Raw genomic sequence first — 24,115 nt, 5'->3', positions numbered from 1 at the left:
TTCCCGCTTCATCTGGTTCCTAAACTTGTCGATGAAAATTTCGCTTCTTCTAATTAATGAAAATGTAGGCAAGTAAAGTCAAAATACTCAATGAGAATGTAGCTAAATGAGCCAAAACACTCAAGTTTTAGTAAACATCTTAGCTTGGCAAAAGTCAAAGGCTCGAATTAGCTAGGGTTTGGGTTGTTCAGACTGAATGATGTTCAAATGCCGAAACTTTAACAAAAGGATAAGTCACAGCTAAACTCGACGGAAGTTTTGCAGCTAAAGTGAAATTGCACACGTCATGTTATTTAATTTTACGCATGGCCGTGCGTAAATAGAGATTTTTTTACCATGATATGTCTCACTAGGAATTCGATAGGATCAGTCCGCGCGCTATGTTATAACTATACAGGTTAACGCACTCAGCTCGTGAATTATCGGTATTTACCTGCACGAGTTCACTAACACTGAACGAGAAATTTCAATACCGTACGAGGCCGCCGATTGCGGTATTGAAAATTTCGGGTTCATTGTTAGTGAACGAGTACAGGTAAATCCCGATCATTCACGAGCGATGAATACACTGCACAAAGAAACACCGCATTGAAACCACTATATTTGAGTCAGCCGAAGCCATGGTGTAATGACAATGGTGTATTAAATTTACACCACGATAATGACGTCAAGGTGGTTGTCTCGTCACAACCCAGTATCACGTGGTACAAATCAGCCACTCAGAAAATCGGAATTCGCACAGTGTATGAAAGTTGAATAATAATAATAATGCTTCTTGACGTTTCGTGTGCCTCAAAAAAGACTTACTTACACAGCAAAAGTGTTTGTCTGACTCTAATTAGCTTTTGTCTGTTCATTTATTCATACATAGAGAAAAGAGCTTTAAGCCACTTTCGTAGACCGCCATGCATTCAGAATTCAATATGGAATGACAGTCACAAGGACAAAAATTGATTGATTTAAGTTTTTATTTCGTAATTCGTTGCCGGTTTTGTAATGACTAAATTTGAATCTGTTTCCATGGAAATGTTGGCAATTTTTAAACATTTATGACACGTACCTGTCATAAAATGCAAAAATCACACGTCACTTTACTTTAATTTAACCCTCATTAAAAAGCAGCCTCACGTCTCTTTGCAAGCAATGCAGCTGGCGCTGTCAAAAAACAGAATACGTTTGCCAGGACTCCATTTAAAACCGTTTTCACAAAGTAAACCGATCTGCTTTTTGTTTGTGGGAAGTTGCCAAACTTTAAGAAATCTCATTACAGTTCTCAGAGCATCAAACTTCCTCAAGATATCAGCTTTGTTTTGCTGTGGTAAGTAACACTGATTAATCATTAGAGTATACAATGGAGCTATCTTCCTCAGTTAAAGAGATCAATCTGTAAGTCATTTCTTATCGGTTTCGTACCAGACGAGTACAAATTTTCCAAAGCAATTCTCCTATGGAAGCCGGTAAAAAAAATACTCAGTTAGAACTGACAGAAGAGCTATAAAATACTGGATCGATATTCGGTACTCAAATTAATATTCAAGCAATACGTCGTAGCATCTTCGATGTTTGTTGCTGTCACAAGTACAGATAAAAAATATTTCTATTTGCGCAAATGCAAAGCTGAAATTACAATTTATCCGTAGTGTACAGTGAAATTATTTTTTAGTGGTAAACATATTAAAATAGGTCCTAAATTCCTCCGCCAGTGCTGCAAGAAAGTTCTGACACGGGAGATTTAGAAAGGGAATGTAACAAAGATTGGATTGATATTCCATATAGTCAAATAACGATATTCGAGCCTCCTTAATCAAGATTCAGATGTCGTCACTGGTTTGTACTGATCCGCAGATAAAAAGGAGTTCCTCGGCGCAAATACAACGCCACAATTACAGTTTATCGACCGCTGATATTCAGTGCCACGCAATTAATAATACAGAAGTTCCAATCGCTGATAATTGCTGTTTGAACGCACCTCTGAAATTACGAAAAGGGCTGAGGAGCTTTTGTCGACGAAGGCCTGAAGTACAAGGAATTTTTTCTTTATTCGGTCTCACGTTGAAAATTGGAGACCGAAGCTATGGTATTAATTAAAATTTCTCGGAAAGACTAAGTCCGCCTTCGGGTAGGCAAAATAAATAAACAATTGCCACCATCACCATGGTACATGATGTTGCCTTTGCAGATTGGCAAAGGATAATCTTGGCAAGGTGTCTTAGAAAATGTAAGTATTTGAAATTTCTTGAGTCAGCCTTTAAAAATAAAATTTCAATTTTGTTCCATACACGCATGCTCACAGCGATGTCACTGTAATTGCTTTTTCAGAGGTGATAAAAAAAAAAAAAAAAAACGATTACTAAGTAATCTATATAAAAAAGAGAACGTAACCACCAAAAAATTTGTACAGATCTTGGGAAAAATTCTTTTAGTGATGTGAATTGATCCTTAATTTGCTAAACACATTTTATTTCGTAAAATTTAGCTCTTATTTCTTGTCTTCTATCTTGCAACGCTAGAGGCTAGCAACGGCGCATTGTTAATTAACATCTGGTTGTTTTTTCGAATTAAAATTAAGCATCTCTTGGACAGGAAAAAAGGTGCTTAACATGAAAGTCCAGAAGAGTCGCATTTCTCATGGTGAATTACATTGTTACGCTCTGAACAAACATCGATTACACAAAGAAATTTCCAAAAAGCACTGTTCGTGTAGAATATTAATTAACAAATATTCATGTTATAAATATTAACAAAGTTAATTAACCACCTAGTGTCTTCTGCCAAGTTGTAGACGTGTGTTTAGTCACAGAGCAAACCTAGGACATGCAAGGCAATAATGGCACGGAATAACGAGTTTGGTAATCGTATCAGAAACTGACACACACAAAAAAGACCATTTGATCTCGGAGGCTTTTCGCTCTGTAGTGTTAAAATGTTTATCTGAACAGTGCAGATTATGTATATTTGAGGAGGTGGGTTGGGGGGGTTATTTTCGCAGTAGATCACTTGGGGGCAGGAAAAAAGTAGTACGGGAAAAGTTTGTAAATAACAGAAAAAACGCACACTTTTTTACTGGGGTTAACCAGAACAAAAGAGGAGGTTGAAGAGGAAGAGGCAGAAGAAGAAAAAGAAAAAGAGGAAGAGGAAGAAGAAGTTCAAAAAGAAGAAGAAGAACAATCCCCCACAGTAATATGATAATTTCCTTGCCCTATGATAATTTTCTGAAATCTGTTATTTGTTTATTCGTAACAGGTGTTATTATCACACTGCAGCGAATGCCGTCCAAATAACAGTACAAATATACAGCGATATTGTACAGTTATTTGTACAGTAGAAAACCTGTTTGCCGTACAGGTCGACGCGCGTACGCAAAACTGTCACACTCTCCCTCTTTCATTGATAAATTTATTGATTACAGCAGTTGGATAATAAATCTCTTATTAGATGTTTTAGTATGTAGTATCGCTTAATATTTTTCCTCGTTGTTTGCATTTTGACTCGCCCTACGGGCTCGTCAAAATACGGCACAACTCGTAAAAATATACAGCGATACTACACACCAAAACATCTAATAAGATATATGTACTTTTAATGTTTGTCATACTGTCACGGTCTATTGTAATGCGTAACAACGTTTGGCAAATCAGTCATCCTGCTTGAAATTGCCGGTTTTTATCAATAGATTTCAAAAATTAGTGTTGGAAGAGGCTCAAGTATATAAATTCCAGAACATCCTTTCTTAATTGTCAAGGCCCAATGTCCAATCACAACCAGCGTATTGGGCTCTCAATTGTTTAATTAAAAAATATATCTTAACTGCTTGTAGAGCTACAAGGATTTATACAAGCCCCGATACATATCAATGCTATAGGCCACTTCCAAGTTACCTTAGCTTGTGCCTCTGTTTCAAAACGAGTCCTCGGGCAAAACGTTTCATATGAAAATGAGTTGATTTGCATGAAAATGAACCTCTAGACGGGTCACATTTACATATCATTGTTTCGAACAAAGACTCGTTTTGACATAGGGCTAAAAGGAAACTCGAAAATGGCCAATTCAATCGACCTCATTTTTTGACATCAATTTTATTTCCAGGCATTCGACGTGATTGAGAGATGGGGACATCAGTGAACCAGTGAGTTCGGTAAAAATCTTGATTTGTCAGTAAGAATATGTATTCATAAAATGGGTAAAATGGAAATGAACAACTGCGTAAAAGAGAACACAAAACCATGGCGAGAAAATGGAGGAGAAATCGACCAGAACAATGATGAAACAGACGAACAAACATTGATCAAGAACTTTGGATCATACACAACACTACATGGTTTTCATTTCCTGTTCGACTCTAACTCGACCATTCGTCGCATCCTCTGGCTGATACTGATGCTTGTTTGTCTGGTCATATTAGCTATTACTGTCAAGGAAAATTACTTGAAGTTACTGCGACACGAAAGCTCGGTAACAAAGGACATTGAACATTCAAAAAGGTTGCTTTTCCCAGCCGTCAGTATTTGCAATCAGAACATGCTACTGAAAAGCAAAATACAAGGCACTGATGCTCAGTTATATTTGGATGGTATTGACTACCTCATGCCGGCGAATCCGGGGGATGCTGACACACAACGGGCTCCTCGTGGGGTTAGTACGTCGTTTGATATTGAGAAAGCTGTGCGAGAGGCTGGGCATAACCTCACAGCCATGTTGAAGTTTTGTAGTTGGAGAGGCGAAAGGTGTGGTGCGGAAAATTTCACTACCTTTGTATCTTTTTACGTAAGTATACGGTGTTAAAGCTTCTGAGTCTGCCATTGCTATAAAATCCACGAACAAGGATCAGTAGTTAGTTGCTGTACTAAATAGAGTGGTTTAAATTGAGGTCCCGAACACACTAATGCGTTTTTATAAGTATCCGGGACGTCTAGACGAAAACGAAGCAAAATATTTTCGACCTCACTCACGTTTTCGTTTTGTTCTCACCTAGCCTGACCTAGAAAACGCTGATGGAAGCGACGGCATATGACGCTTTTCACGTCAACGTTTCCAAAATCTCTATTTTCACGTATCTACGCGAGAAGCGGAGCGTTTTCAAAAGGTTCTACTTTTGAAACCAATTTCGAAAACCTCCGTTTTCATCAGCATTTTCGGTGGTTGTTATAGTGTGGACGATAGGCAAAAAGCATCAAAAGTATGCGTTTCGTGCGGACGTATAAGTGTGGTCGAGGCGTGAGTGTCGTGAGATTAAAACCAAAGTAATCACTCTAGCGAATCACAAAGGATACAGAAATACAGTGAACCAATCAAAACTCGAAGTAATTACGTGTAGCTGAAGCGAAACGCGGAAAACAAGTGCGAGCGAGTCATGATTGGTTTTAGTTTTACTTCTGATTGGATGAAAAAATGGCGCGAGTTTTTTAAGCCAATCATCTAGCGTGGTAAGTGCAAACCCACATATTTTACGACATTTAATTGAAAACCGCTCTATGCATAAACGAAATGACACCACGTCTCGTGTCGTATCATAGTCCTTTTTTCATTATTTATATTGGCAAATAATTTCCGCTAAAATTCCACAAAAGCGACCTTAAGAAGGTAAATCCTGTTCTGTCCTTATTGAGGAACTGAGCAGGTCTAACACAAAAAGAACTCGGCCAATAATTTATTTCCTCTGTTCGTCGTCATCTGACGTTTCGACAACCTGAGCGGAAGTCTCATCTTCAAAGTCAAGTGACTATTCTTTTGACTCTGAAGAGAGCTTCCGCTCAGGTTGTTGAAACGTCAGTCACCAACAACAGTTCTTTTCAGAACTACCCTCACCCTGACGATCACACAAGACGAACTACTGATGCTCTGGGCTTAGACCACTTACTAGATTTGTTTTCTCAATGCGCACTTCAAACTACGCACATCGTAGCTCAAAAACATCTTTAACTTTTACTAATTGGACTGTTTAACTGTTTGTATTCCATATCTCCACGACAGCGTGGTCTATGCTACACTTTCAACTCTGGGGCTCCGGGACATCCTCTTCTTGACGTCACGTCATCCGGGATAACACAAGCCTTAAGTCTAATGATAGATGTACAACCCAACGAGTATTATGGGCCTTTTAGCTACGAGGGAACTGGACTCAAAGTGTTGCTCCATGACCAGAACGAGTGGCCGGAAATAGAAAACCTTGGAATGGATGTGACACCGGGATATAACACAAATATAAGAATACAGAGAAGCAAGGTGATTATGTTAACAACATAGATGATCGGTTGGGGGTGGATTGAGTTGTTAGCTACCTCCATTTGAGTTGTTAGCTACCTCCATTATCAGAGATAAGTTCAAGAAACGTGCGAAAACAAATATCCTAGCGAGCACCATATATAAGAAGCTAAGGAATCAAGTTGTCAAAATGATCGCTAATGCCAAATCAGCCCATATGAGAAATGAAATCATTGAAAATATGGGCAACCCCAAAAAACTTTGGAAAACTCTTAAACATGCAGTACCAACACACCCGAATCCTTCATCGCCCTCTTTTATTGAAACGCATGGCACAGAAATAACAGACCCACTTTCCATGGCTAACGCTTTTAACGATCACTTCACCAACATACAGCTGGCTGCAAACTCGGCTCAGGACACAGTCGACGAGCAAGTACATGATGACATACACGCAAGCATTTCAAACTTTATCAATGCTCGCATAGATGTTTCCACGCAGTTTGATATCCCCCTCATGACCACTCAACAAGTTGAAGAATATATAAAGCGCATTGGAAGAAACAAAGCCACTGGCCTAGATGGAATTGGCATTAAAATTCTAAAACTGGCACTACCGGTGATTTCTCAAAGCTTAACCAATATCTACAACGCAAGCATCACTAAAGCCGTTTTTCCGGATAAATTCAAAAAGGCAAGCTAACTCCTGTCTATAAGAAAGACTCACCTCATGACAGAAACAATTATAGGCCTATCTCAGTCCTGCCAGTCATCTCCAAACCTCTTGAAAGACATGTTGCATTATCCTACCTAAAATATCTGTGCAAAAGTAACCTTCTATACAGCAAACAGTCTGCCTATCGCCAAAATCATTCTTGCGAAACTGCTCTCTTGAACCTCACAGACAACTGGCTGAAAGCTATGGATAAAAGCAAGTTTGTTGGGTCGGTATTCTTGGATCTGAGCAAAGCCTTCGACTTAGTGAGTCATGACATTCTACTATCTAAAATCGCTAAATACCACGCTAGTGAACCAACCTTGAGGTGGTTCAAATCGTATTTATACGATCGAACTCAAACTTAACATACGCCATTTCTGGATTGCTATCTAACCCTCTCACGTTACTACAAGGCGTTCCACAAGGATCAATCCTGGGTCCCGTGCTATTTTCACTTTACACTAACGATCTACCTGTCTGCCTACCAACTTCTGACGTCGAAATATATGCTGATGATACAACGTTATGGACTTCTGATCACTCCATTGATCATATCCAAAACAATTTGCAAGACAGCCTAAACAACGCTAGCAGTTGGTTAAAGTTAAACAAAATGGTACCTAACACAAAGAAGACGAAGCACCTGTTCATAGCTACACAACGGAAGTTGGAACATGCTAACAACCCAACCTTAGATCTTCACTTGAATGGTAACCGCATAGAAGAAGCCAAGGATGAAAAACTCTTAGGCGTCAAGATCGACAAGCACATTAGCTGGCACAACCACATTGAATATTTAATTGGGAAGCTGAACTCTAGAATTCATCTACTTAAAAGAGCGAAAGGCTACCTTAATCTCCACTGCAGAAAATTGTTATTTAACGCGCTTATGAAGCCTGTCTTTGAATATTGCTGTTCGGTTTGGGGTAATGCCCCTAACGATCAACTGCTGAGAATACTTAGAGTGCAGAAAAGCTGTAGTAGGTTAATATTAGACGCTAGTTTCCACGATAACTCGGTTCAACTGTTCAAGAAACTACAGTGGATGCCAATAGATGATGTAATACGCATGAAGAAATTGTGCATGATGTTTAAAATTGTGAATGGGGAGTGTCCGCATTATTTTACAAGTTATAGAACCTATGTTAGAAACACCCATTCTTATAATACCCGAGCTTCTTTTCATGATCATCTGGCGATGCCGAAATGTCGCTCCAACGCAGGCCTACGAACATTTCATGCAAGTGCCACTTACCTGTGGAACTGTCTAGACGACAAATTTAAAACTATCACACATGAAAGAAACCTTAAGAAACTTTTAGTGAACAACTTTTTACAAAGTAATTCAGACCGTGAACATTTTACCGTCTCTACAACGTTCTGAAAATGTCTTGTAATATATTCGAATACATTTTATAAGCATGCTGTATTATATTTTAACTTCTTCAATATTTTAACATTTTTTAACTAAATATATATATACTTTTTTTACTCTTACTTTTTTTTTTATATAGCCCACAATGTAAACTACTGGGTTACCAGTAATTGTGTCAGCTGTTAAAGTGTTTTATTTATTTATTATTATTATTTTGGAGAAGCAAAAACTAATAAAAAACGAAAAAGTCGAACACTGTAGTTTCACTGTAATTTTACCCCCGATTTCTCGAACCAATATTCGTTTTCCTTGGAGGTTCGAAAAATGGGGATCCCACTGTATACACTTCTTTCAATTAGCCGAAGCCTAACAGGGCTATAAATAAAGCTTAGGTTAAGGAAATGTTTTGGCATTGTTACTATCGGTTAGTTTGATTAACTGTTTCATTTGAAACACCCCGTTTTGCAGATGATCAATCTTGAGCCACCCTTTCAGCCGCCGTGTGGTACAAGGCAGTTGGTAACTACGAAGACATACTCAACCAGCACTTGTTACTATGAATGCTACCAAAAGAAACTGATGGACGTTTGTAATTGTCGTTTTCTTGGTATGCCCTATAGAGGTATGAAAAAAAACTAAAATGTTAACGCCAGTATCGGATGTACGACCCGTGTGCTTGATAATAAGTTGATACTGTGACGAGAAGCAAGATTGAATATCAGTTATATGTGGTGAAGTGGATTGAATTTGCCATTATATTGGAGGTAAACCAGTTGTCTATAATTTCTTAAGCGTAGCCCAAGAATTTAACCACAGCCAGAATAGATTTCATAAGAAGAATGTGCAGGAAATAAAAATAAAAGTTAAAAAAACTCCACTGTTTTTTTTTTTCTTTTTTTCAGGGGTGTTTAACGTATCAAGGTTTTGCAGCACCGAAGAGATACGAACCTGCATCCTGCCCTCAACTGGTAAAGGCATTTTTCTAAACTCCGTGGAAGGTGTGGTATTTCGTCTTAATTTAAGCGGCTAGTCAACAGATGCTACTCGACTTTGCCGTCACTGTTATTATTATATTTTAGAAAATTGTTTTATATGTGGATTATTATATTAGCCACGGAGTCCCGATTGGACAAGAAATCGTTTTCACGGGGCCAGCATCACTGCGCTATTTGGTGAATTGAAACCCCTATTACCAAATCATATCATATTTGACATCTAGGAGCCAAGTAAACATGGCTGATAGTTGCTGAATGAAATTTTGTTTAGAACTTGTAAGTTAATATATCCTAGTTCACCATTTTCTATTATTTTTTTAGTATATAGAAAATACACTACTCGTAAAATTCATACCAAACTACATCCGGGACCCGAGCGGGGTATTTTCCATATCCTCACTTGTGAGGATGTTGATGACGTCATTTCCCGCTTTTCACAGTTGTTTGTCTGTGAAGTCAGTCAGAGGGTGCTCGTGAAATTGTGGAAAGTTGCTCGCTGGAATACCAAAAAGTTGCTAAAACAGTGCCAAAAATCCAAAGTTGCTCCTTAATTTCAAAAGTTGTTACCTAAGTTTCTTGATATTCTTATACAACCATTAATTGAAAGCTTTATTTTTCGTTTTTCACAATAATTACTAACATGGGCGAAGAAAAATAGCTTGAAACTCAGCTTTAAAGGGTTTCTCACAAATATGGGCGAAATTTAAGCAGACTCTTAAGGTTAACGGAACAACGGAACAAATTAAAACACATGGTTCATTTGACGTTTTGCCGAACGTTGTCAAGTGACAGGTTGTGTTCAAACTTAAAAAAGTTGATAAACATTCAAGAAATTCGCATAATTGAAGTTTTCTATACGAAATCGTAGACTTTTTCGTGCTCAGGGGATATGTGTTATAAACCTATATTTTGCTCAAAAGTTGCTTAGAAAGGCAAAATTTTCTCTGTTGCTCGGGGTTGCTAAAACTGCAAAAAGTTGCTCCAAACGCCAAAAGTTGCTCCAAAGTTGCCGAGCACAGTTGGGACAGGCCGATCAGTCAGTTTGCCTATATGATTTTTAAGTGAATGGTCAACCGCTGACTAGTAGTCCATGGAGTGTTTACGTGAAGCCACATCAATGCCATGGCATACGAAAAGAAAATAACACGGTGTCTTGAAGATATGAAGTCATATCTTTTCGATGCCGTATAATATCCTTTATATAATAATTCCATTTTTCCAACAGAACGTCTCAGCCCAAGTGATTGTGATTGTCCTGTACAATGTGAGCAGATCAAGTATGGCTTGGTGCTCTCCTCGGCATATTTCCCGTCACCTCATTTCTGGGACGCACTTTACAAATTCTTCAATAAAAGTGAGAACGGGACCGCAACAGATGCCCTGCAAGAGATAATCAGGTTCGACTTTCCGAAAAAAGTGTTCTTTGAAGCTTTGTTACGAGGAAAAAGGAGACGGAAAATTCTACCATGTATCCGGTCCCAATTCCAAGCATTTTGTATACATAAACACGATCGCAAAGATCATTTGGCACGCGTCAGCTAGAAAAGGGGGATGAGGTGCGTTACCACCTATAATTTACTCTGAGGGTAGGCTCCACACAAAAGGGGTACATTCGTGCAAGAGTTTATGCGAGTTGCGCTTAAGGAGAAAATTAAACTTACATTTGAAACTCATACTGCCTTTCAACATTCAGTTATGATGAAAATTTCCCCCTTTCTTTCATTTTCCTAATAGGAGACACTTATTGAAGCTGAACATTTTCTACGAAAGTCTGTCAACCGAAGTCACTAAAGAAAAGCCAGCCTACGATATCTTCGCCTTTGGATGTAGGTAGCAATACGCGTACCCGCCCACACTCCCTCGCTCAAACCCTCCCGCCTACAAATGCAACAAACTCAAATTTAATATCCTTACTCGTTGGTAAACACGTCTTTGTAGTTTCGTTCCGTGAATTTGGTAGTACATTATGATATGCAGAACAAAATCACCTCCACCTCTGAAGCTTAGATATGAATTTCTTAATTTATGTCACGTGCAAGAAGAAGTTACACTTTGATCACTTCTGGAAACAAACAGCTAAATTTGTAGTTATTTATCCTTAGTAAATATTCTCTAAAGTAGAATAGTTAGTATGCATTTGGATTTAGACATTTTAACGAAAAAACAAAACAAACAAAAACAAAAACAGCAAACAAAACAAACAAAGTCCAAAATCATCTGCTTAATATTGCTTCCAGGGAACACGGCAAGGCAAGGATGTGAGGTTGGGAATATTATTTTAGTGTACGCTAGGTGATTAATACTTTGATATTTTTGCTTTTCAGCGGACATGGGTGGTACCATGGGGCTGTTCCTTGGCTGTAGTCTTTTGACATTGTTTGAGTTTTTAGATCTACTCATTATGGCTTCATTCAGGTTTTACGCGGTAAAGAAAGCTGCGTCAAAAAAGGTCAACCACAAATCAGAGGCTTATGATGACTCCGTCTGATGAAAAATTACTTATGCTAGACTTAGAACGAGGAAACTTCAAAAACTACGGGCTACTCGCCTTGTTTCGCCTCAACTCTGGTACACTAGGAAACATACAGGCTAGAATTCAAGAGAAACGCAAGAATTAAAAACGAAATAACCTCAGTATTTTGAAACTCCGTTAGGAGAAAACTGAACAGATTGTAAGCAGAGAGACAATACATGCAAAGTTGTTTAGTTTCTTTTGGCACGGAAATTTTTTTCAAGGAAAGTGGCAATTTTAGTAAACCCTAACCCTAACCCTAGACAAAATCCGGTAAGAAATCGAGTAATTTCAGTTTTTTTGTGGACAAAAACCTTGTACCAGAATAATTTTAGGTATTTCACAGTCCTTTTTACATTTTCTTAAAGCTAAAGATATAAATAGTTGCCTGAAATAACACCGAAACAATTTCTCAGTGAACTAGAGAAAATAAGTTTCAAAGTTCAGAGACATTGGGCAAACACAGGTAAAATTTCGTTATCAGTATCATTTCAGTACTTTCAAGACTTTCATATGAGCTTCAACATTGGTTTTCAAAATTTGGTGTGTTAGAGATAATTTTTTTTTTTGATTAGATATTTAAAACAGTCGCACAGACGTTTGCGAAACGATGTAAATAATCTCGGTACAAAGTTTTTGTCCACTTGCTACTCAAACTTGTGGTGGATTCCTTCTTAATTCTTTAATATTTTCAATGTAAAATTAATTCCAAACGATTTTTGTAGAAGTAATTATTTCTACTCTGGTGCACTTTCAGATATTGCTCGAAAATATCGAGCTTCGAGTATGAGTTAGTTGAATTTCCAGCGGATCCGCTAATAACTAAATTTGAGATTTAGAGCCTGACTGGAGATGGATAGCGGCTGAAAAGCGAAGAAAAAAGCGCGAAGCACGGCACAAGCTCAGTTTGTTGTTTGTGACTTTGTTCAAAAAATATTGTTCATGTAATTTAATTCCATTGAAAAGTATATAATCCCCGATGTAATGCCTGGATTGAAAGTATATTCCAATCCTGAAGATCGCTTTAGCTAATCGACGGTTTTTGGAAGCTACAGTTTTATTGCATATAAGTTATTTAAAAGGTACTGTAACTGATACTGGTCAACCGATTAACCCTTGAATAGACCAGTTCGGGTTTTTTTTGCCATTTTGAAAAAGGCATACGTTAAACAAGACGCGAAATATCCATTTTTCATGGGATGGCGGGAAATCCGCGAACGGGTCTGTAGTTGCCTCCAGGACACTGGGGACTACTCCTTGTTATAAAATATGTAGGTATGTGCGACCCAAAACAGATATCGACTTTGAGCCAATTATTCTGAAATAGTGGATAGATTTTGAACATTTAAGGCGCGTTACCTACTCCAGGGCTATAGAAAAAGGATTTAGTTTGACTACGGCAGAGATGGTAGCCTGAAATGTCAATCAGCTCTCGTCCTCAGCCTAGTCCCTCTCGCTCGGGGAAGAGGCCGTGGGCGGGAGATGACGTCATTACAGGCCAGAGGGACTGTGAATGCGGAATCATTTTCTATGGAATGTTGTTTTGGGTTACATTTCCTGTCAAAAATGGTATATTAAACTTGACATCTAGACCGAGCCCGTTCAAAATCCAGACTGCGAAATGCGTTCACTAATCCCTATCCTAAACAAAACTATGACAGAAGCTAATTTTATAACAAAAATAGTTTTCTCTGCCCTAACAATAGGGTAGAGAATTTTTTCTTTTCTCTACCCTGTTAGCGCAAGTAGGCCCTAGTAAAATCTAGAATCGCTTGCCGGTTTTTCCTATGAAATCTAAGCTGCGAGCACCCTCCCTCCCTTACATTAGCTCTTATATTATAATTCCTTCTCCCTTGAAAAAAAAAATAAAAGATAAAAAATTAAAGAAACCCCTAATCTTAGGCTGTTTTTCTTTTCTCCTTCTTCCTTTTCCCTTACTTCTCGTTTTCGCCTGATCGCAGTTAATGAAATCAACCAGGCGTTACATATCGTGTGTCCGGGAAGGCCTGGGTACAACGCCAAACATCCGCTGACATTCAACCGAAGGCTCTTGCGAGTAAACGTGCTTTGGAACTTTCTGACTCAGAGTTTAGTCCTATGGTCAAGTTTTGTTATTATTTTAGCTATTTCGGAGATTCAGTGACCAAAAGATGGTAAGTAATCATTTCTCCGTTTTCACAAATCTCTGTAAGCCTTTTATTTTTAACTGGAATATGTCTGGGGTCAAATATACCGTATGCTTTTCACCCGGCAATTCGCAATGAAATTTTAGCTTTAATTAATATTATTTCATCTGCTTTTCGTCAATTTCGACAATCTATGCTTGAATAATAAGGGTTTTTTTCCGGTAAATACAGTATATGTAGATTGAAAACTTTTGTTAACTTTAACTCTCACCAATCGCCCTTGTACTTTGTTCTACATATCGTAATTCAGCGTACTTAGCTTAGCTTTAATATAGCCTCCATGTGTTACGTAGTAATACGCATTAAAGCCGAGCAACTCTTTTTCTACGATGACGGTAAAACTGAAAACTGTCGACGACTCTCAAGAAAATTTAAGTAGCTTCAAATTCGCTAAGATCACATGAGAGGAGAGTTTCAAGTCAAACGATCAAGCAGGAACAAGAGTAATAAAATGTTGATCTTGATTCTATTGGGTCGACATTGTTACAGTAAACCCATATTCAACCCTCTAAAAAACCCAGTCACAAAATGACCCTCCTCCCCCTTGCTTCTCCTGGCTGTACAACTCTAAAACTGTGATAATGATCCCATGGATTTTCAGTCTGATTTTCAGTCAACAAATGTACATGTAGCATGTTTTTGTTTCATATTATTTTTCCCATGCTATGAAGAATTCAAACAAAAGGCTGGAAAACTGTTGCATGATATACTAATTACTATATTATAAAGTTAATACTTGTATTTCTCCCACCCCCCGGTAAAAAAAAAATTTCTAAATTTTGATATTTGTATGCGTGTTGTATGCATTTGTATGTGTGACTGCATAATAATATCTAATATCCTACCTACTTATTGTTTGTACCTAGAAACCACTTATGCTCCATGGTCATGAGCGATCAATCACTCAGATCAAGTACAATAGAGATGGTGACTTGCTCTTTTCCTCTGCAAAAGACACAAAACCAAATGTCTGGTACTCATTAAATGGTGAAAGACTTGGAACATATAATGGGCATGGTGGTGCTGTCTGGTGTATTGATGTCGATTGTATCCTTGAAAAATACATTGATGAGACAGGTTTCTGAATGCAACAACAACTTTATTCACTCATACATTTTACAGTTGTACAAAAAGCACATATAAAAAGTAAGACAGAAAAATGTACATTTGAGTCTGCACTGAAGTAAACCAAGAGTGCTCTAGTCAGTCTCCAGTTGTTGTAAGGTTTCCATAGATATTGAGAGAATACAGAATTATTAAAAGAAGAGATGTGTACATAGTGTAACAGAATGGAGAAAATCAACAAAGGTTTACAGAATGTTGTTCAGACAGAGTAGTTTTCTCATCAACAGTTGCATTTCAGTATACAGACAAAACAAACTGGCCTGTAGCTGACAGGTCTTACCCTTGCCAGGAAGGATTTTTTGGCTTGGTAGCTTCAGTACTACCCTCCACTGATGACCGCACTGTAGAAATTCCTTAAATTAATAATTAATTTGTTTTTAACCAGTAATGGGAAAATTCCTTAACTTAATTGATCTTTTGCTATTCTAGGGGAAACACATCATTTTATTTCCGGGTCAGCAGATAACAGCTTGAGATTTTGGGATTGTGAAACTGCAACCACACTGTCTAAATATGAGACAAAAACTGCTGTCAGGGCTTGTGGCTTCTCTTATTGTGGTAGAAAGGTTATGATGACAACAGACAAACAGATGGGACACGAGTGTGTACTTATGTTGTATGATATCAGAGAAGGTTAGTAAATTTACTGTATGTTGTGAGTAAGAGAGTTCGCTCTCACATTTCCTCTTGTATAAATGGGTGAAAGCTACCTGTACCTGATAACATGATTTGATTGCTTACATTGGACTAACATCCCACCCAAGAGGACTAGTTGCATGTAATAATAATAACATAACACTCAAGAACTAGGGAGAAACACTTAACGGCATCTTGTGTTTCCCCCTACACCTCTTTCGTGCTCTGCCACTTTGCGTGTGCCTTACAACAGAACAGAACACAGTCTAGGCTTCTTTATTTGTTAATTATTACCCTTGTTAGTGGGACTGAGTTCTATTAAAATTGCTCTGCATTGGCATTCTTGAGAAGTATTCACTGTGTTTCACTCTCAAAGTTCTCTTTCCACCCAGGTATATAAATGGCTACTGGTCGACTTAATCAGCTTAGGGTAACCCTGCAATGACGTAATAGTAGAGCTAACAATGTAGCAATGCTACTGAGACCAGGGTAGGCTCCCCGCCTTACCCCGTTAGTTGAGCAAAAAGATAAGGTCCATGTGACACAATGCATGAGACACAATGCAGAGTTTTTCTTTCACCCTTTACACATATGTAACTAAAACCTTTATTTTGTGTACGTGTATCTTAATTACCTGACACCTCGTGTTTGTTTGAAGGCTCCAAGGAACCATTTCTTACTGTACCGATTGATGGACCTAAAGTGACAGCAGCCCTTTGGGGTCCATTAGACCAGTACATAATCACTGGACATGAAAATGGAGATCTTTGCCAGTGGGATACAAAGGTGAGAGTAAGATAGTTACGCTGCATTTGAATGTTTATGGGAAGGTGGTGGGGGTTACAAAAGCCCAGGTCTGGGTTGTTCAAAAGGTAGACAATGCTACATGTATGCACTAGATAAATCACTATCCGGCAAATAGTATGTTTTGTTTGGTTCACATTTACCCACTGGATAGCGATTCGTCTGGTGGATAGCACTATTCAGCCTTCCAACAACTGGGGCCAGATGACTTGTTCTTATATTTTGTCATCTTTAGGTTTAACAACTAGATTCCATGTTGCTGTACATTTGTTTGAAGTAATTTATCACAGATGACCACAAAATGTGGTAAGAACAGCAAAGTGGCACAGGAGACGATAGCCAAGTGTGTCACCAGTGTTCTCACAACATTTGGATGTCATCTGTTATCAATTACTGAAGAGATGCATGGGAACGTGGAATCTATTTGTTTTACAGTATGTGATTAAGAAACAAAACAAAAATGTCAATGACGTCATCTATTCATCTGTCCTCCAATCAATCATAAGTAAAAACCAATCAAAATATGAGAATAATTCAACATGATATTATAGAAATTTTGATTGATAATCTACATGCACACTGTATGCATGCTGATTTAACCAGTGGAAGGTCTTGCAAGAGGAACATAAATTATGTGCAATGTACTGTTTACAGTGCTTGAACCATAACTAATATTGCTTACAGAAATACACACATGTGCATGTATGCATTTGTTGTGGACAGTTGCATGTACATGTTTAGGAAATGTTTAGCCAGCACATTGATGTCTCCTAGGGATCACCTGCGCACGGGCTAGAAAATGCATGTGCATTTGTTGTGTATGTATCTGTTTCAGTCAGCAGGGTTGTAGCTAAGAAAATAGTCTCCTGGCTAAGATTTCCATTGAGCCGGTCACCATTTTTTGCAAGAGACCTGGAACAAAATTTCTAAATCTTCTAACTCTTTTGCAACACCTTAAATGCGGGGCTATCAAGCTCTCTGTTTACAAGATGGTGGAGGCGGTACACAGAAAGAAGACACATGCTCAAAACAAGATTTTCAATTACTTAACTTGTTATAGTGGCACCGATACTCAAGGTAGTTGGGAATTTATTCCAAACATTTAATTTAGATGTTTCAGATATCGAATGGTTGTATGTGCGTAACCTAAAAACCGTTTGTTGTCATTTACTGAGTGATTGCGCGCTCAATTCCAGCCGCCGATCACCTCTTTCCCAGCCGGCAAATTTTGCTGGCAGCCAGTGCTTTGTGACAACTCTGAGTCACATGCATCGATCACCTTTTAATAAACATATAAATACAAATAGGTAGACAGAAGTGAGCAGGGATGGCACTGTGGACCTATGGCGAAAGCGCTTGCCTCCCACCAGTGTGGCCTGGGTTCGATTCCAGCCCGGTGCCATAATTTATGTGGGTTGAGTTTGTTGTTGGTTCTCGCCTTGCTCTGAGGGTTTTTCTCCGGGTTCTCCGGTTTTCCTGCCTCCTGAAAAACCAACACTTCAAATTCCAATTGGACCAGGATAGAGGACCTGCATAAAAACCACCTAAGGCTGATGTGGCTTTTTCTCTAAATATTGTAATTTATTGTATTAATTTCTTAATTCTGTTCAGTTCTAATTAGTGAAAATGATTAACTGCACCTCATCACCGACTTTATGTAACTTAGCAACATCACTTTCACATGTTTGGTTTGTTTGCTGTTTTAAGTATTTATTTATTTTCATTACAGACAGGAAACAAATTGTTAACTGTTCACGAGCACACAAAACAAATCAACGATATACAGATGTACAAGGATCAGACGATGTTTATAACCGCTTCAAAAGATCATACAGCTAAGGTTAGTGTTGAGAGCATTCCACGGCAGACATTTTTTTTTTAGAAAATTCAGTGTAAATGAACTCTTCTTCCTGCCCTCGGATCCCGTCGAGGTACCAAGGCGTCGTTCACACTACGCCAGAGATATTTAAAAAACGCAGCTTTATTTCAACGGTTAGGCCTACCGTCCACACTAATCCGTCACGAAAACGGAGCTTTTCGGAAACGCTCTTCAAACCGGAGGAATTTGAAAACGCCGGCTTTTCGTTTTCGTGTGGACGGAAAACATTTGAGGGTTAATGGTAGATTTTACCTTATAAATCAGTGGTTTAGGGCACCAGTGGTTTGCAGTGGTAAGACATCTTAATGTGCTTTTCATATTTCTTTTTGTGGGGGAAATAATCCTTTCATTGCTATTTTGAAGTGGCAGCGACCAAAAAACTTGATAATGCATTTCATGGCCGTTCCGGTGTAAGCATTTGACTCAAGTAAATAGGCCATTTGCGAGTTACCTTGTGCTTCTCTTTCAAGACGAGTACGCATGTAAAACCTATCATGCGAAGGTCACATGGATTTTCATGAAAATGAACCTGTACGCAGAATACATTTTCATATGAATTGTTTCGCACAGACTCGTTGTGATACAAAGACAAGGCAACTCGGATATACAGCCTTTTGAAGATTGTTTCTCGGTCTGTCTGTCTGTCTGTTTGTCTGTCTGTCTGTCTGTCTGTCTGTCTGTCTGTCTCAAGTTGATGCATAGCCTTACCTTTGTCCACAGCTTTTTGACACAGACTCTCTGCGACACATGAATACGTACAAGACGGAGAGGCCCGTGAATTCAGCATCGCTCTCTCCCGTCAGAGAACACGTAAGTTCTGCTAAACAACTGCTCCTGTACACGCATTTTACACCTGATCTGTTATTTCAGTTGACGTAGCACCAGATTCTTAGAACTAACGCAAGGTAAGTGTACAGCAGTAAGTACGGAGAATTTTGCTCTCGATCTTTGGATTAAAGCCGAGCTTGTCGTCATGACTGACAGCGCTTTAAATTCAGATATCGTAGGATAAAGTTACTGCGTGTTTTCCTACTACCCTCCCTTCCTGTTGCTAATCCATCGCAGGTTACCCTCCGGCATTCATTTTCAGTTTACCTTGAACTGGTGACAGTGGGAGGTTTGAGAGGGGCGGGGGGAGGGGGGGGGGGTTAGGGAGTGGTTAATGTAACGGGGTAGTTTTTTGGAAGCTTTGATGTAACATGCCATCAGGGGGGAATGGCGACGCGAGCAACTGCTTTATATTGAGAAAGTAAACGGCCTAAGCTTCAAGTCCCTTATGTGGACCACTTGCCGGCAAAAAATAAATAGCAAACTGTTTGATCTTTGTGGGATGTAGGTGGTGTTGGGAGGTGGCCAGGAGGCGATGGATGTAACAACCACTTCCACAAGAGTCGGCAAATTCGATGCCAGATTCTTCCACACTGTATTTGAAGAAGAAATGGGTCGAGTCAAAGGTCATTTTGGACCCATTAACAGCACCGCTTTTCATCCAGATGGAAAAAGGTAATCATAAATCATAAGTAATCATAAAAGAACGCGACATTACAAAAGAATAGCGCAGAACGAGAAAATTACAAATTGCACGCGATGTAATCAATACTGCTATTCAAGCTTGTGTTAAATCACAGTATTCTGTTTGGTTTACTAGAGGCTATTATTTGTAAACTGTTGTTCGTTAGGAGAAATCTGCTTTTATAATTAGCGACGATGACGCGTGGAATTCGAATATTTTAGAATAATATCATAGGAAAGTGATCTAAGGTTTGCCATAGCTTCCCTGAGATTGTTTGCACTATTCAGTTACGGTGTTTGAGTATCCGATCTTAATGAGCAGAGATGTTTACACCTGTTTTATTTCTCCGTTTTTTTCTGTGTCAAACACTCAAGACAGTGTTTGACCACATTTCGAAGTTCAACAAAAATACTCCGCTGCGCTTTGTGTTTTCAATTTTCTTCACGGTGGTCACTCGTGTTTGATATATTCCGTCCTTGGATTTTGGGGTTTGTAAAGTTCAACTCGTTACTGAAAACACACTTAACACGTAAGACATGAAAATGGCGCGTGTTTCACGCCGGGTTGTGTGCTGTTTCATAAGAACTGAAATATTGTTTGTTCTTTCTTCACAGTTATAGCAGCGGTGGCGAGGACGGATATGTACGAGTTCATGTGTTTGATCCTTCATACTTCGAAGTGGAATTTGAATATTAGCCGAAATAAATTATGCCAGTTATCACTTGGTTACTGTTGCAGAAATGAATCCAAGTTTGCCATCAACTCACAAACCCGCATTATTATCTGGCTTGTGTTTTTGGCGGATATAACGCGCTCTCTGATTGGCTAATTTTACGGCATTGTTCTCCCGTAATGCACACGGGCCGATTACGGGCCTACCAAAACAAAGCAAAAAGTCATATAGTAAACAACTTATTAACCTCGAACCTTCAGTCTTTACGGGAAAAATCTCCAACCTCAAATTTTCCATATATTCGACCTCGCTATCGCTCGGTAAATGCGGAAAGATCTCGGTTTGAGAATTTCCCGTAAAGACCTCACTCTCGGGACCTCACTCTCCCTTCTGAATTAAGTAAAGTCATTCTAGTCGTAATTCGAAGAGGTCAGATCTAATGATTGCCTGTTTGAACCTAGACATCCTTCTGTCTTCAACTGGGTAAACCTTTTAGTCTGACCCTCCGTGCAAAAAGCTCCCCAAACCCGCCATTCCTTGCCGTTAATACCCCCACAAAATTACTTTTGCGATTAAGTGTTTGCGTTTTTCTTGGGATTAAGGGAAAGATCTTTTTTATTTTTCTTCTGTCTTCAATTGGGTAAACCTTTCAGCCTGGCCCTCTGTAAAAAGCTTCTCAAATCCGCAACTCCTCACCGTAAATAGCCCAACAAAATTACTTTTGCGATGACGGATTTGCGCTTTTCTTGGAGTTAAGGGGAATATTTTTTTATTTTTCTACTTCCAAACTAAGTTTTGGGAGGTATACTGTTTTGAGAATATAGAGAAGAGCCCAGTGTAAGAATTAGTTCATGTAAATATCTGTTGATTAGGATAAAGGAAGAATGCGAGAGAGTGTATAACCCTGTCAACCCTAGCGATTTTTTTAATTTATTTTTAAATTTATTTATTTATTTTTTTCATAACGTTGACTTATGAAGTTTAGTTTGAGACTGACAGCTACTTCATCAAGTTCAAACAAAGGAAATCATGGCCGTGACGATGTTCGGTCATCCGATCTTAATTAGCGTGGATTTACGATTTTTACGATTTCATTTCTCCGTTTATCTCAGCTTTAGTTTCGATTGAGAAGATATATCAAGCACTTTACTCAAGACAGTTGTTGGACCACATTTGCGAACACCTCAGTGTTCGTAAAAAATACTCCGCTACGCGTCGTATTCTCGGTGTGTGTTTGAAAATGTGGTCAAACACGGCGTTCCGTGTTTGATATATTACTAGAAATCTGTAGACTGTTCCTCGTTCCTTTCATCTGTCGATATAACTTTGTTGTCGTTTCCAGTACCTCCCTCTAGTGTTCTACTCCTTAAAGATGATGTGCCACTAGTCTGTGTGTTGCCATTTGTTTGTCTTGTGGGGGTAGCAGGTTGAGGAAGCGTGTAGACTTTATTGCTAAATCTAACTCTTGCTGTTTCGTTCTCCTGATTTCTGCTTGCAGCCCCTTGCCTTCGATTTCCTCTTGGGGCGTCGTCCCTAACGTGCGTAGTTCTTTGCCTGGGCGCATCTGTCAGTAATTGCTTTAACGTCATCCTATAAGTTGTATTCAGAAATAAGTACACCCATGGTGGATAAAGGACGCTGCACTGTGCCAGTATCTCGAGCGAGAACGCCGCGCGGTGCGTATAACTGTAGTACCCTGTAGCCATGGCAACAACGTTGCCCACCTGACACGGAAACTCAAAGATAAAGAACAACAGGGTCAAGGCGATGACCATATGGTTCAGCTTCCTGCGATACAAGAGGCGCCGTCGTCGAGTTATGTTTTGAGTGTAACGTGAGGCCTTCCAGATTCTGCAGAAATGAAAAGAAGCACCATGAAATATTCCACCCTGGACATTGTTATTCATGACATGGTAATAAGTTATGGGGAATTGCTCTGGCCTGGAACGAGCCCAAGACGAGGAGAAAATAGACGCGGACAGCTAGATTAAGCCCGACTTGCTCGTTGAGTGGGAGGGTGGGTCGCCAACCTTTTCGCTTTCGCGGCCTCGAGTATAGTGATAGGGTGGAAACACGTGTGAATTATGTTATACTGTTATTTGCATAATCCCCAGGGTATCAGTTACCATGCAAATTGAATTTGCATACGGCAAATATTTGGTTAAAAGGTGGGCTGCGAAAATGAGCAAGAAAATGAGGGACTGGAGAGAGGAATGATGGTCGCTCGTGTTCTCCTCCTGTCTTTTTTTTTTTTTTTTTTTTTTTTTTTCCGTCACGGTTTAACCCACAACCTGTGAACTGGGATCGAACCGGAAAAAAAAGTATATGTTGTTCAAACGCGCAAGCTCAAATGCCCCTATTTGGTTCGTGTACATTCATGGCAAAAATGAATACTGGAACAGAATAGGCACCGTCAAATGTCCGAGTTGAACATCCACAATGCCTTGTTTACATACAAACCCCGGAACCCCGCCTTACGACCACCCCGTTAATACGACCACCTCGTTATTACGGCCACTTTATTCTGGCCCGAAAAAAAAGCTCAGTCAGTCATTTTATTATTTAAAGAACCCCTTTAATACGACCAATTTACCATGATCCGAAGGTGGTCGTATTTACAGGATTCCACTGGATTTCCACGGGATTCCATTTCCGAGTTGTCTTGCCTCTCTTTCTATTAACTATTCATATGAAAATGTGCTCCTACGGGTTCAGTTAAATGTAAATCAAATTCATTTTAATACGACAGGCTTTGCACAAGGACTCGTTTTTGAAAGAGAGGCACAAACGAACTCGGAGATCGCCAATTTCACAATGAAGCTCTCTGTGGCTACAGATGAGACTGTCCTCTGAGGTCTGCGGGCCTTTCCACCGCGATTTCTTGGCAACCTGTTCGTGATAAATTCCCCATCAGCCCTTCAGCCCATACAGTGTCAAATTCCCCGTGATAACGCCCTCATTAGCCCTCCCACGTGGTGTGAAAATCCCCATCTAACATACCACTGATTCTATGTTGCGCACCGCATCACAGATCGACGAGTCAGATGTCCGCGGTATACCCTGGGGATGTTAGCGTCTTAACTTTATCGTTGCACAAATTGTGTCGTATCGATTTGAATGTTATTTCCTGTTTGCGCTTCTTTCTATCTTTTGCGTCTAAAGATGAACCCACTGATTATATGAAGTGAATTAAGTACGTTTATGTAAATTTGGTAATTCCCAAAACTCCCCAAAACACCATACCCTTTACATGGGCGGGAGACGGGGATGTGTCTAGTATATGACTTACATAAGGAAGTACCTCACCGGGTATCTACTGACCTCGCACAATGATATTGCATCGCTAAGCATATTACCATAGGCAGCAGTAACGTTGTTATGGCAACAAAAGCATTGTAGAGGAAAAGGAGTTTTCCCCTAGAGGTCCAGTTTAAGTTACAAGTCAATTGAGAGGCGGATAGCGCAGTCAGGCTGTCTTTAAACAGTATCGGAAAGCTC

The 24,115-nt window shown here is 39.2% G+C and overlaps 2 protein-coding genes across 4 annotated transcripts; both read left to right on the top strand.

Annotated features, from left to right (window-relative positions):
- Positions 1-955: 955 nt before the first annotated feature.
- On the top strand, positions 956-13,705 carry LOC145462624 (acid-sensing ion channel 1B-like). Of its 3 annotated transcripts, none has more exons than XM_081446194.1 (8): positions 956-1,318; positions 4,087-4,764; positions 5,971-6,222; positions 8,763-8,916; positions 9,197-9,292; positions 10,515-10,686; positions 11,024-11,115; positions 11,614-13,705. In XM_081446194.1, exons 2-8 carry the CDS (start codon positions 4,177-4,179, stop codon positions 11,775-11,777), a joined length of 1,518 nt encoding a protein of 505 aa, XP_081302320.1. In that variant the 5' UTR covers positions 956-1,318; positions 4,087-4,176; the 3' UTR covers positions 11,778-13,705. The 3 variants fall into 3 exon arrangements, with proteins under 3 accessions (XP_081302320.1, XP_081302323.1, XP_081302321.1); XM_081446197.1 differs by having other exon boundaries at positions 957-1,318; positions 9,197-9,262; XM_081446195.1 differs by lacking the exon at positions 956-1,318 and having other exon boundaries at positions 1,331-4,764.
- Positions 13,706-13,857: 152 nt separating this feature from the next.
- On the top strand, positions 13,858-21,808 carry LOC145462625 (eukaryotic translation initiation factor 3 subunit I-like). The gene is made up of 8 exons (XM_081446198.1): positions 13,858-13,954; positions 14,854-15,034; positions 15,542-15,745; positions 16,407-16,534; positions 18,282-18,392; positions 19,152-19,241; positions 19,768-19,934; positions 20,559-21,808. Exons 1-8 carry the CDS (start codon positions 13,952-13,954, stop codon positions 20,638-20,640), a joined length of 966 nt encoding a protein of 321 aa, XP_081302324.1. The 5' UTR covers positions 13,858-13,951; the 3' UTR covers positions 20,641-21,808.
- The last annotated feature ends 2,307 nt before the right edge of the window (positions 21,809-24,115 follow it).

This window comes from Orbicella franksi, chromosome 12 (assembly GCF_964199315.1).
Source record: "Orbicella franksi chromosome 12, jaOrbFran1.1, whole genome shotgun sequence".
NCBI classification, from domain to species: Eukaryota; Metazoa; Cnidaria; class Anthozoa; order Scleractinia; family Merulinidae; genus Orbicella; species Orbicella franksi.
This window is presented reverse-complemented; position numbering and strand designations above follow the sequence as displayed.

Excerpts from the sequence above, each read along its gene's own strand:
- LOC145462625 (XM_081446198.1), top strand. Across the intron at positions 19,242-19,767 it reads TCTCTCCCGTCAGAGAACAC|GTGGTGTTGGGAGGTGGCCA; the intron begins GTAAGTTCTGCT and ends TGTGGGATGTAG. Across the intron at positions 19,935-20,558 it reads TTTCATCCAGATGGAAAAAG|TTATAGCAGCGGTGGCGAGG; the intron begins GTAATCATAAAT and ends CTTTCTTCACAG.
- LOC145462624 (XM_081446194.1), top strand. The coding sequence starts at position 4,177 with ATGGGTAAAATGGAAATGAACAACTGCGTAAAAGAGAACACAAAACCA. Across the intron at positions 4,765-5,970 it reads CTACCTTTGTATCTTTTTAC|CGTGGTCTATGCTACACTTT; the intron begins GTAAGTATACGG and ends TCTCCACGACAG. Across the intron at positions 10,687-11,023 it reads GCCCTGCAAGAGATAATCAG|GAGACACTTATTGAAGCTGA; the intron begins GTTCGACTTTCC and ends TTTTCCTAATAG.